Source organism: Archocentrus centrarchus, chromosome 23, assembly GCF_007364275.1.
Source record: "Archocentrus centrarchus isolate MPI-CPG fArcCen1 chromosome 23, fArcCen1, whole genome shotgun sequence".
Classification (NCBI taxonomy): Eukaryota; Metazoa; Chordata; class Actinopteri; order Cichliformes; family Cichlidae; genus Archocentrus; species Archocentrus centrarchus.
This window is the reverse complement of record NC_044368.1, coordinates 19,532,523-19,546,932: the sequence shown is the minus strand read 5'-3', so window position 1 is coordinate 19,546,932 and position 14,410 is coordinate 19,532,523. Positions and strand designations below refer to the sequence as shown.

Here is a 14,410-nt window from a genome sequence, read left to right as displayed (position 1 = left end):
TGATTTCTCAAGCACAGACATGCTGGTGAAAAAAAGCACACACACACTCCAGCATGCTCCAGGCCTGAGGAGGGAGAGAGGGAGGACGATAAGGGGAGTAGTACAAGGTCTTAGTGGGAGGAAATTCGGAAAAAGATGGAAAACTAATGCTTAAAAACATGAAACAGTCTGTGAAAATCCCCCAAGTAAATGTTCTGTTGGTGCTGTGTAGCCATGGTTCAGCTAAAACTCTCCCTTAGACGAAGAGTTAGGCCATTTCACTTGATTTCAGCAAAGTGAAAGGGTCTTTTGGGTCTCTGAGAGCAGCGTCAGATTGTCAGTGCAGTGAGAGAGAAGTTGGATAATCGTCAGTTTGTCTGCATTTTAAAGTATCCTTCCATTTGTCCTTGTGTCCACTTTTAAAGTCTGTGTTGAGATGAAGAAATTATGGCATATGAGATAACAAAAACAGAGTGAGGGAGAGTTCCTCACTTGGTCAGCTTCACAATCAGATTCTGTGGACATGTGCTGCACATGATAAACACACACCTGTGCAATATTTACAGCATTTGGTCCATTCTTCCTGCCTCCTCACCTACCTCTCTTGTTTCCTTTCTCCAGACTGATGGTAGGAGTTTGCGGGTTAGCTTCCTGTAGTCATGTAGTCCTGGGATTGGGGAGGTCAAAGACAATGGGTGGGTTCATGGGAAGGAAGTTCACGGTGCAGGCTGAAGCATTGATGAATGTTGTTGTGCCATCTGTCATCATGCCATAACCTGTGGAGAGGTTTGAATAATAGAGGTGAGCATGTGCATATGAGCTATATATGTTTTTCAGTCTGAAGCAGGTTTCCCTTCTTTTGGTGAGGTCTTTAAGGTCACTTTGTAAAGTCTCTTGGAAGATTTCAGTTTTTTCTAAAAAATGTCAGTCACTTCCTGCACAACCTGGCACCCTGACCCCTAACTTCAGGTCAGAAAAAGCATTCCGGCCCACTGTTCTCCTCTTTTAACTTTCACCTCTGAGGATGTGAGAACGTTGCTCCATTGCGATGCTCTCAGAGGATGAGGCCTTTCACCTCTCCTCCCCTCTGTGTGATCTGCAGACACACTGTACTTTCCTCTAAGTGCAGTGCTGCGAGAGCCTGCAGAAGATTCCTGGTTAGCCTAATACACACCGGTAACAAAGTGAAACGGTTTAGTTATAAACACTTAAGTTTACCGAGAGCACCAGGGAAGTTAGTACAGAGTTTTAAGTCTCTAAGAAGAACAAAGGGGCCCACAGTTTTAACTTTGATGTGGCTTAAACATTACAGCACATGGTGAGGAAATTCAAAGCTCCCGCCACGCATGTTCTTTGATTTTAGCAAACACATGTTCAACCATGTTGCAGAGGAAAAGACACACACATTCCTGCAGGCACGCACAGGCACTTTTTCTATTACACACTCGCACGCAGTTTCTTTGTAGTTCCCAGATTATTTTCAGTACATATGCTGGAGTGAATAATATTGCACAAGAGTAAAAGCTGCAACCTCTGCTCTTCAGGACTTTCAAATCCTTCAGTCTTATTGATACTATGTAACTGTGGTTTTAGTTTATAATTTGATTATTAATCAGAGGTCCTAACTGATAGTTCATTGTATTTTATGTCACTGATTAAACTAATTAAACTTTAACCCAGATGGAGGAGACTGAAAATCTTAGTAACTATACATGATTACATTTTTTTTAAAAAGGGAAGGTCTAACAGTTTTCAATGTACCACAGGAAAAACGGCAGTTGTAACGCAGTGGTTCACAGGACAAACAAATAAGAAATGTTGCTGATCCACACTGAAGAAACACAGCAGTGAAGAGCCCTCGGCTTCAAAATTGGAAGCTAGAAAGGCTTATGGTTTCTGAAATTGTGAGACTCCAGTTTGTGAAAATATATGCATGAGAGTGACACTAACACCACTACAGTTTTAAAAAAATGTCTGCTTCAAAAGCACATGCCTTCCAAATGGCAGATGTAAAAGTGTTACCATTTTTCAAGCATAAGTTAACTGCCATCTCTTAAAAAGCACTACAATTTAACTTTGTACCATCAATGATTTTTTTTAAATGTAGGTGTCACTTTCACCATCTCTTGGAACAGAGCTTTGCATTTCTGTGCTGCTCCTTTCACATTTGGAATACATGAATACAAAACATGCTGAGGATAATTTCTGCCTCTATGAATCTCTCTCTCTGAGGCCGCACATTAATGAAGAGCACTGCTTTCAACCCATTTCTCCTCTTATAAAATCTGATCTAGTTTCTAATCTGGTTCTCTCTGAAGGGGGACTGCTGCTCCAGGGGCTCAGTGCTGACCTGATAACCCCGAAAAAAGCAACCCTCAACCCAGGGAGTCGGCCTCTCTGGCCCTGCTGGCCTGTATGAAATGCTGATAGGGATGTGGTAGCTCAGCTGTTCTCTACATTTAATTTATTTTCTTCAGGAAATCACTTGTACAGCATCTTCATATTCTCTAAGATTACATACCCAGAATTAAATTTAAGGTAGATGGATTTAGAGTTGTGCTACCTTTATACTCAAAAAATTAAAAGAACACGTTAAAAACACACCATCACTGGGAAATAAATCATGCTGGATATCTATACTGATATGGACTGGGTAATGTGTTAGGAACGAAAGGATGCCACATCGTTGGATGGAAATGAAACTTTTCAAACTACAGAGGCTGAATTCAAGGACACCTCAAAGAGCAAAGTTAAAAAAATGATGCGGCAGGCTGGTCCATTTTGTAGAAATTTCATTGTAGCAATTCAAAATAGTATTCTAGTTGGTATGACCCTGCTTGTGCTTGAACACATGCCTGACAAAGCCAGGGCATGCTCCTAATGAGACAACAGATGGTGTCCTGGGGGATCTCCTCCCAGACCCAGACCAGGCAACACTGAACTCCTGGACAGTTGGGTGCATCCTGGTGCTGTCAGATGGACCAAAACATAATGTTCCATAGTTGTTCCTTTGGATTTAGGTCAGGTGAGTGTGGGGGCCAGTCAGCGGTATCAGTTCCTTCATCCTCCAGGAACTGCCCGTGTACTCTCACCACATGAGGCCAGGCATCATCATGCAACAAGACCCACTGCACCAGTGTAGGGTCTGACAGTGTGTCCAAGGATTTCATTCCGATAATGAATGGCAGTCAGGGTGCTGTTGCCTAGCCTATAGAGGTCTGTGCATCCCTCCTTTGATGTGCCTTCCCAGTGAACAATGTTACAGGCAGCATAATGTTCTCCACAGCTTCTACAGACCCTTTCACATCTGTCACACGTGCTCCAGAAGAAGCTAATCTTGTGTGTAAAAAGCACCAGGTGCCAGTGAAGGACCTGGCAGTTCTGGTATTCTATTGCAAGTGGCGGTCGGGCTCCGTGATGCCAGGCAGCAAGCACAGGGCCCATTAGAGGATGTCGGGCCCTCGGGACACCCTCATGGAGTCTGTTTCTCATTGTTTGATCAGAGACGTTCACAGCGGTGGCTGCTGGAGGTAATTTTGTAGCTCTGGCAGAGCTCATCTTGTTCCTCTTTCCACAAAGGAGCAGATATTGGTCCTGATAATGGGTACAGGAACCTTCTATAGCTCTGTGCCGCTATCCTAGAGTAACTGCCTGTCACCTGGAATCTCCTCCATGCTATTAAGTCTGTGCTGGGACAAACAGCAAACCTTCTGACAATGGCACGCATTGATGTGCTAGCCAGGAGGAGTTGGACTAACTCTGCAAGGGTCCAGGTAGGGTCCAGGTATCACCTCATGTTAGCAGTATTGACACTGACCCTAGCCAAATGCAAAACTAGTGAAACAACAGAAAAGATGATGAGGGAACAAATGTGAGTGTCTTCCACCCATAAACCATTCCTGTTTGGGGGTTGTCTCATTGTTACCTGTTGTTAATTTAATTATCACCAAAGCAGCTGAAACTAGTGGTGGGCGGATCGATCCAAATATTGATAATATCGATACCAACATTGGTATTGATATTGATCAATACCAGTGTAATGAGATCGATACTTTAGCTTCAGCTTCTCTCCTGTATGCAGTGCTGCAGTTTCATCAAAGATGTGAGCTGACGGTCTAAGTGCCTGTCACAGAACAGAGCAGGCACACTTTGCTCCTCCCCTCCCCACAGTGTTTTGATGTTATACTGTCACGTGACTCTGACACGTAACATACTTTACTTGGGAAAAAAGGAATTTGCTTTAAATGTTTTATAACGTTGTGGAGTGATAATTTTGTACAGCTTGTTTATTTAAGAAAAAAATCCTGTCATGTCCTGGGCCGTTGGCCCAGCGTTTTGTGTTAATAGTTTATTTCCTGAGTTTGTCCTCCCTGTATGTTTGTCATGTTCCCAGTGTTGTGACTTGTCTGCGTGTTCCTTGGTTTATCACTTCCTGTTTTACTTTGCCAATGTGATTTCCTTGTGCTTTGTGTTTAGCTTTGCTTCCCCTGTGTAATTAGTTTCATTTGCCTCACCTGTTGTTCCCTGCTGTTTCCTCTTGCCCTGATTACCCATTGTGTATTTAAGCCCTCAGTTTTCTTTTGTTCTCTGTCGCGTCGTTGATGTTTTGTGCCCGCATGTTCCTGTGTTCCCTGTGCCTGCCCTTCGTCTCCCTGTGCCTCCCTTCCAAGGTTTTTGTATTTGTGTTTCCCCCGTTGAAATAAATCCCCTTTTTAGTTATGTTTGCTTCTGGAGTCCTTCATGTGAGTCCTTCCTCGTCCGTTTCCTCCCCGGCCATGACAAATCCAGAAAATTAGTGAATGAAGGGATATTTTTATTGCATTTTTGTATTATACTTTCTGAACACTCTACCTTTTTAGTGTTTATTTTTAGTATATTTTAATAGTATTTTCTATTTACCAATAAACTTTGCACAATTCTATCCTGGGTTTTAACTAATTAATGATCCAATGGAAAAAAATCACAAAACACTTAAACATCATGAAAATTCTTCATAATTATTAAAAAGTATCAGTATCGGTGATATTGGCCCTGTATTTACTTGGTATTATATCGATAACAAATCTTGTAGTATCGCACACCACTAGCTGAAACTGATTAACAACCCCCTCTGATACTTAACTGACCACATTAATATCCAAGTAGTTTAATTGACTTGATGTAGATACAAATGAATATGGGTTCAAACTGATGCCTTCAGAATGCAGTAAGACTAATAACCATAAACACTGCGATTCATTCTCTCATCGTTTATACTAGTCTGATACTAGATGGGATTTTATAGTGTTGAAGGCAGTAAGATTTTTGTAAACCTGGTGAAACGGTTGCACAACAACATCACGTGCTTAACAAAAAAGCCCTCTGCTAATTAGTGTACATCTACTCTTCTTCCCTGAGCAGACATTCACCGTATTTGTGTGTGTATCAGAATTGTACTTTGAGTCAACAGAGAGAGCAAAAAACAACAGTAGTTTTCTTTCTGTAGTTTGAATGTTCAGACTGAAAAAGATTTTGACCAAATCCAGTCACTTCTTACAGTCTGCTGGATTTAGAAACGTCTGAATTTAATCTATAAATTTACCTAGACACTATTTGTTCAAATTATAATTTCAAGTCTAAGAAATAAAATGCTACTATTTAAAATGAGTGAATTTACTATGGAAGTATCTCTACACAGATAAAAGTAAACAACTAAGATGTTTAGTTGGATGTTTACTTTTAATCAAATCGGGGACAACAGAAACAAAACAGTGATGTATTGATTTTATGCTGTTTAATGGGGACATCATTTTGAGCACTATATTTGTATTCGAAGATCCTACTAGAGTAGTACTGCAGCACCTCAGTTTATCCCAAATAAGTCCCAAATAAGATGTTTTACCTCCTGTTTCTTATAGGCTGCTTACTGAAAGGCCACTTTCTTTTGATTGGTAAACTTCTGGAAGCCTGGCAAAGGGCAACACTAAGTGCATGTTTGCTGTATGGCCCGCAATGATTGAACAGGCTGTGCTGATATAAAGTATGATGAGGTGGCATCAGCTTGTTGAAAATTTAAAATATTAACCTCCATTTAATTGTAACAACCATCACTGTATGATACATGGATCATACAGTGATATTTGTAGGGTCTTTACCTTACAATATAAAGCCCCTTTGGAAGACTGTTGTGATTTGGCCCTATTGAACTGAATTGAACTGAATATGATGGAAAACAACAGTATAATTAGTCATACCTTCATGAATGTGCCCGAATACATGTAATTTGGGCTGAACTCTCCTCTGGACTGTGTTGAGCAGTTCCATGCACCCAACACGCTGCATCTTCTTGGGAACCCAGTCCAGAAAACCTGCATACAGAGCCACGTGAATCAGAAACACTGAACACCATGCACTGCTATTCTCACAAAGCTTTTCAAGGTTTGTCGCCAAAAACAGTTAATATAGTATTAGTACAGTTTTACATTAGTTTCAGTTAGCTTCCAGAGTGGTTCACTCATTTCAGTTTTTGTTAGTTTCAGTGGTAGTTTTAGCTTTGTCATATATCTGATGGAGGGATTTTGCCAACAGGAAGATTCAAGAGTTTCAGAACACGTATTACAATAAAAACACACTGTGAAGGTAGTGAACTCACAGTCATGAAGTCATAATTGTATGTTTGTTTTTTCTGGAGGTTTATGCATCATGATGATGAACCTGTGTGAGTACTGAACAGCACTTCTGCCTGACTCATGCATTTCATGGGCATGCCTTCACAGTGGGTGGGATCATGACAATAAAGAGGCTTTTCAAATACAACGCAGTGGAACAGAGTCAATAATAAAATTTAAAAAATAAATAAATGATTTATTTTTTTTATGGCATAAACTTGCTAACTACAAAAGAATGGAAGGAAAACAGGCAAAGGGAATACCTGAATTCAACTCAAATCTGCATTACCCTATTACTGGATTTCCCTACAATAATACAGAGAAAACCCAACAGTAAAAATGACCTCCTATGAGCAGCACTTGGTGACAGTGGGAAGGAAAAACTCCCTTTAAACAGGAAGAACCCTCCAGCAGAACCAGGCTCAGGGAGGGGCAGTCATCTGCCACGACCGGTTGGGGGTGAGAGGAGGGAGACAGAAAACCACTGTGCATCATGGGAAGCCTCCAGCAGAGGCCTACTGCGGCATAACTAAGGAAGGGTTCGGGGTCACCTGATCCAGCCCTAACTATAAGCTTGATCAAAAAGGAAAGTCTTAAGTCTAATCTTAAAAATAGCGAGGGTGTCTGTGTCCTGAATCCAGCTGGGAGCTGGGTCCAGAGAAGAATGTATCCTTACTTTCCCATGGCAATGATCCTTTTTAGGTCATTTCAGTCATTCCCCATAATGCATGTCATGCTTGGTGGTGTTGGGTTAATTGTTTTGTGCTTTCATGGCTGAATGTGACTCGATAAAAGTTATGAATGTCATATTATAAAAGGTGAGAAAGAAGCTCTTCTTTTCAGGCTGCTTGTCTAACTGCATAACACAGGACTGAAAAAAATGACTCTTTAAAAGCAGCCACAGAAAATAAAGATTAATCAAAGCCACACAGATGCATACTTCACAGTATGTATGACTAGGATGAAGCATGGAGTGTATATGATTTAGTGTCTGCTCCATGAGGACGGATGCTGCTGATGCTGAGTCAATAAAAGCATCAAGTCAGAGAAATAAAATGACTGAGGACGGCGTGCCTCCATCTTCCCTGCCGTCTGTCACTCTGCTCAGACAAGAATAACAAACACAGAAGAGAACAAACAAAACAACAAAAGGGAAAAACAATACTAAAGGGTACAGCATCCCCACTATAGCAAAGCACAATATCTATTGCGTAATTGACTAATACAAATTATTATTATGATCAATATGTATTTTATATGTAAAAGCATCCAAAATTAATGATAATTCTACCATATTTCAGTCATTTATTTGGGTTAATTAACAGCCCAAAATCCAAAATTTAATACTGGTTCATGACCCAAATTTACAAAATGGAGTTACTGTTTATTCAATGTTATCTGAAATGGGTGACTGAGTCCTTGAACTAATCAGGAAGGTTTATAGAGGTCAGGACAGAGGGACATTTTCCTATAGAATTCTGTAGGACTAGAAATCATATACCGGTGGCCATAAAATATTACAGGTTTTAGGCACTTGTTGGTCTATGCTGGCTTCACTTTTTAAACCTGGAAGCTACATCCACCTTATACTATCTATGACTGTGCCTATAAGTTTTATGAATGCAGCCAGTGCCGCCAAACTGATGTCTCCCATTGGTTTGTCAAAAAACAACAGGTGACATCACAGTGGCTATGTCAGCGTTTTACATACAAACTATTGGTGGGGTTAACTTGTCAGAACTGGTGACGGGGAACAAGGTTAATGCAACATGAGCAACTTCTATTTTCAAGTTGAAGGCTCATGTATATTAAAGTATATTAAATTAAATTACATGTATTTTGCTTCAGTGTTAGATGTAGTACAGAGTTTTATGATTAAGTGTGTGTGTGTGTGTGTGTCTCCACAGTTCCTTCTCTGGAACACACACACTTAATATGTTACTGTAACAAAAGTATCCCTGAATGCTGAGTTTGTGATGACGGTTTAGTTTGAACAGGTCGCACCAAAAACAGTTTCCCCTTACCTGCAGGCACAGGACTCTCTCTGTTCTGGATTTTACATATTAAGGTTTTTCCTCTCTTGCTTACCAAAACACACTTGCATTGTGTCCTCCGCATGCAGCACAGGAATCTGTGAGTGAGTCATGCGTATGCAGACGATGAGAGGGGCTAATCATATGGCTGAGGGTGTAGCCAGGGACTCATATGGTAATATATTAAATGAAACAAAGTTTCAGCTAAGTCCATGAAGGTGCTATTTTCATGGAAAAACCCAAAATAAACCAAACAAAAACATTTTCATGAACACAACTTTTTAGGGGTTTTATCAAACAAAGCCTTTAACAGTTTTCACCAAGTATTGTTCCAAGCATGAAACAACAAGTCAAGTGTTTAAGACTGACTCCAAACCAAGCTGCATCTTTAATGTAAAGTTTCAAGCAAATTCAAGTTAAGTCTGAAGTCTTTTTTCTAAAATGGTAAAAGCTTCAGGCCTCAAGTCAAATCTTCAGTCATTTTTTAAGCCAAATTACAAGGCAGACAAAATTAAGCTGATTTTTTATTGACTCAGGTCCAGCTTGAATCCATGTTTTAGGGCTCAAGTCTCCGGGCCAGGCAGTCCTGCAAATTCAATTGAATTTTCCCAACAGTTAGAGGACTGGCCCTACATCAAATGTGCTTAGCTATTCTCCTGATCTGTTTGCTTTTTTAAATAAAAAGAAAGAAAGAGATCCTTAATACAGTTTTATTTTTCCCTACCAAACTGTTCAAAGCAGAATTAATGGACCCGCTTATACTCAGTGCAGACATAACAACGTCAGTGAATCCGTCGTGCTGGTAAAGTGATACAGACTGACTGTATCACTTCTATCTACCTGTAAAACACACACACACACACACACACACACACACACACACACACACACACACACACACACACACACACACACACACACACACACACACACTTAGGATCAGTTTAGGAACAAAATGCCTTAAAAGCGTAAGTATATTTTTTACAAACCTTGGGAGATGGTGGAAGTAAAGTGAGAAGTTACGAGGGCTTTTTGTGTCTCGGGGCATTTCGCTCTAATGTGCTCCTTGTTTTGAAGCAGCTGCTGCTTTGGGCATTGAGCCTGTTTCCCTCTTTTTGTCTCACTTTCTTCCTTGTTCTCTCTGCTGTTAACTTCTTCCTCACAGCCAGATAAAGGGGCCATATTTTTCCTCTCTAGCTGCCGATCTGTAGCTTTATTGCGCCTCATAAAAGACGTTCGCTTTTGCCGCAGTGCGAAATTATGTCTTGCTCCTGCTCCTTTTTGCTTCACCTTCTCATCTGTCATGTTTTGCTTCATCTTATTAAAAATGTTTTGAAAATAGTGTCCGCTTTTGTGCTCCTTTCCCTTTTACCATACTACTTTTTTCTCTCTCATGTCATTCCCTCCAAGTCTTGCTCTGTGTGTGTGTCTGTGTGTGTGTGAGTGTGTCATGCATTAGTAGCCTGCTGTAGCTGCTCCATATGCCTGTGGCTTATGAGCAGATAGCTGGAGACACTTGGCTAAGCTGAATGGAAAATAAATGGCCATGTTCGCAGCCGAGACGCAGACATGGAAATCAATCACACACACTCATGTGAACACCACAGCTGCAGCAGGAGATGAGGTGTGAAAGTGTGCAGGAGTGAGAGTCAGAGAGAGAAAGGACTGTGTATTTGGTTATATTTGTGATGTGTGCACAGGATGTCAGTCAGCTTGTGAGCTAGCATCTGTGTTTATTCAGAGTCTTACAACACTGGTGTGTAAGATGATGAAAACAAGTGTGTATGAGCAGAAAAGTGATTACTAAGAAGGCTAATGATCTCCTGTATAGGTAAAGTGTTTTTCCAGGCAACACAAGATGAGCTGATCTGTGTAAGTCATCGCTTTGATTACCTTCACCTTTTATGCATCCACTCAATCCAACAATGATTCATCAGAGCCTTTTCCACTGCTCTCTTTCATTTGAAAATAAATGAACCATTTACAGAGCACGCTCAAGGTGTGTGTCTGTCTGTAAAAGCTGTGGATAAATGAGTGCAAATGCAGTACACATCTGTACGGTGTTTATGTATTGTGTCTTGCAGGGCCAATGAGGTCAAATTTCATGTTTCAGGTGTGTGACACACATTTTTACTTTCATTGTCATGCTTTCATACTGTTCACACAAAACTCATGCCAAATAAGATGCCAGTCCTTTATGAAAAAAATGGCAGGCTTTTCAGTCTTAACATCAGGCTTGTTCCACATTTCAGCATCAACACTGGCCCATAAACACCATGAAAAGCAAAATACATTGTAGGAGTTTGATTTGATTTCTATTTTTAAGATTAGGCTAAAACTTTCATTTATGATAAAGCTTACAGTTAGGGCAGGATCAGGTGACCCTGAACCACCCCTAGTTTTGCTGCAATATGCCGAGGCTGCTGGAGGGTTCCCATGATGAGTGTTTCTTTCCATTCACCTCTTGTTACATTTAATCATTAATTATTATTAATCTTTGTCTCTCTTCCACAGTGTGTCTTTTGTCCTGTCTCTCCCCCCTCAGCCCCAACCGGTCACAGCAGATGACTGCCCCTCCCTGAGCCTGGTTCTGCTGGAGGTTTCTTTTTGTTAAAAGGGAGTTTTTCCTTCCCACTGTCACCAAGTGCTGCTCATAGGTGGTCGTTTAGACTGTTGGATCTTCTCTGTAATTGTTGTAGGGTCTTTACTTTACAATATAAAGCACCTTGAGGTGACTGTTTGTTGTGATTTGACGCTATATAAATAAAGTTAATTGAATTTGCCAGAGGCACACAGTCCTGTCTGTAATGTTACAGTAACATTAGGGAAAGCAGTAGTTGGAGACTGCAGCAAAACCAAAATTACTGCAAATGTATGCATGAACTTTGAAATGTATGCTTTTTTGTTTGAGTGTGTGTGTGTGTGTGTGTGTGGGGGGGGGGGGGGGGGGGGGGGGGGGGGGGGGCACAGGTCTGTGACCACTTGCAGTCAGTTGAGGTCTTTGGCATGTGTGCAATAAGATGCACAGAAATTCACATTCACTGCTTACATTCAGAGTCCAGAACATTATAGATTTGAAACAGAAATTCCTCCACATATAGTGACATAGTTCTAATGGCGCTCAGCAACCTGGCTTTTATACAGGAATATAACCAGAATACAGCCAGCTGCCTATCAATCCAGTCACGTCCCCTATTGCAGAGACAGGCCGCACATGAGTTGTGCTCATTGGTGCTCATCTGACTCAGACTGATTGCACTATGCTGGCAATCTGTCTGAGAGTGATTGCAGTCAGTACAAACTGGGCCATGATGGTCTGCAGACAGGTTGCCCTGTTTAACCTGAGCAATGTTAAAACCTCTGGTCAACCAGCTGGTTGCTGCAACTACTTGCACTCAGTTGCTGAATGTGAAAAAAAGTTCAATGCAACCAACCGCTGACTTTTCCCAGTCAAGGGGGTTGCGGTCCTATTTTTACTCCAGCCATAAGAAGTTAATAAAGAGACTCACCTGTGAATACAGTCTGATTTGTGAAAATGTTAACAGGAGCTGAAGTTGTGTTTGTTGCATTTAACTGTTGGAGTTTATTAAATACATGCAGCTTCAGAGAATCCATATGTGTGTTCAAAGCAACACAACAGTGGTGGGCTCTGCTGATTCTTTCATAAATATCAGCTTCCTGACACACAGAGAAGAGAGTCAGTCAGGATCTAATGGAAAATCATAATTTTCTTCTGGACAAAAAATAGAAGTGAACTGTCACACAGTCATAGTTTCATTGTTAAACATCCTGAGGTTCAGTTCTGAGCTCGAATCTGTTTACTAAATAATTTTCTCATAATTTCTTTTTCATTTTTCTGCTTAAATAAAAAAGAACGTCTGCAGCTTTAGTTACTGTATCAAAACTGTGTGCATAGATATTTTCCATAATGATTATGACTCTCTAATAATTTTTAAATTTAATGGGTAATAGCTAATACAGTGACAACATAAATAACTTGTTATCAATAATAACAAGTTTGTAAGTGTGAGTGATTTGGAGCTCCAAAACTGGATAAGCTGGTTGGCAGAAATGGCAGAAAGCTGCTGCTAATAACCAGCCTATAATCTACAAATCTATTACCAATCCAGCAAAAACATAAATCACATTTCACTAAGGCTTCAGACGGGCTTTTAGTGATGATGTGAGAAAGCTGCTATTTGCTCCATTATTTCTTGTCATAAAGTCTATATGGTATTATTTATTAATTTGTTCTAGGAAGGGCTGGTGTACCTCCTGTCTCACGGCTACCCCAAAACATTCAATTAAGTTTTTTTTATTTTTTTTATTTGCCAATTCACAGCAACACTTGCCTCAAGGCATTTTATATTGAAAGGCAAAGACCCTACAATATTAGAGATATCAGATATATTTGATTATCCCAATGAGCAGATCCCAGTAGTGGAAGGAAGAATGTCCCTTTAACAGGAAGACACCTCCCTGAGTCAGAACCAGGCTCAGGGAGGGGCAACCATCTAAAAGCCAATTCTGTGGGAAACACTGTGGTGGCAAAAAGCATATAGCTTAACCAATCTTATTTTACCTGGCCATGATCCTCTTTCTGCCTGATATATCTCACAACAGTAAATCATTTTTATGTCCAGTAAAAACCACAGATAGATATTTATGGCTCTATCTCTGTCAACAGAAATATTGTCCAGAACGTCTTGGATTATGGAATGGCCTATAGCTTGTAAAGGACACGCCCTAGCTGGCAATGCCTTTCAAAGGACGCGGCCTCTGAATTGGCACAATGACACAGGCTTATCTTGTTCTCCATCATTTCAGCTGTTACATGTGTTTCCCACCTTTGTTTCTTGCCTGCACTTCTTGTGTCATGTTGGATTGTGCATGACACAAGAAATTTGGATTTTTTATTTATTCCTTGTATCTTGTTTTTTCTGTTCCTGGACACCTCCCTCGGCCTACTACCCATGTTTTTGTTGGCCTGCCTTATTTATGGAATTTCACATCAGCTCTAGTAAAGCTTGCTTTTTCTCCCTCCAATCAGCGTAGACTATGTTGCGTTTGGTTACTCCTCTCTCTTGAAACTTAACAATAAATGGAAAAATAAATAAAAGCTTAGGTGAGTTTTTGCACTAGTCTCTCCATGCACAGATGTGATGCATTCTGTTCCAAACACATGTGGTGTATTTATTGAACCATCTGTGTGTGCTTTGTCTCAGTGTTCTGAGTGCACATCTCTCATTGTATATGTATTTAAGGGAGGACTGCTCAAATGAAGGAGATGGGTTAACTAAAATAATTAAAGTATGTTTCCTGCTGGATTTATTCTAGTGTCCATCTCTGTAAAACAGGTATAAATAACATAATTCACACATGCCACATGTAAAATATAACAGTTAAGCTACAAAATAACTGATTACAAACAAATTGTGGATTTGAAGATTTGGTTTGTAGTCACTGAATTTGAGCTGAGCTATTGATAGACATAAAACTCTACCGAGCCTCTTAAATCACACATTTTATTCACATCATGTATTGAATATAAACTTTTTTAAACTGACTTCATGTAACTCATTCTTACTGCCCATGCTGTACTGCAAGAACATTTACAAGTACTGGAACAACTACTGGTACACGTTCTTCTTCAGGATTCTCCTGGTAGAGAGCAGAGTTCATGGTTCCATCAACCCCGTCAATGGAGTCCCCTGGCCTTAGAAATTGCTTTGTAACCCTTTAAGTCATTGT

At 40.4% G+C, this 14,410-nt stretch overlaps 1 protein-coding gene across 1 annotated transcript in view; it reads right to left on the bottom strand.

Annotated features, from left to right (window-relative positions):
• Positions 1-318: 318 nt before the first annotated feature.
• Positions 319-14,410, bottom strand: part of mpped1 (metallophosphoesterase domain containing 1) — a 97,137-nt gene continuing 83,045 nt past the window's right edge. The window contains exons 6-7 of the mRNA XM_030720531.1: positions 6,213-6,326; positions 319-755 (exon numbers count right to left, since the gene is read on the bottom strand). Of these exons, the coding sequence (XP_030576391.1) occupies positions 637-755; positions 6,213-6,326 (233 nt within the window). The 3' untranslated portion in view covers positions 319-636. The remainder of the gene's footprint in view (positions 756-6,212; positions 6,327-14,410) is intronic.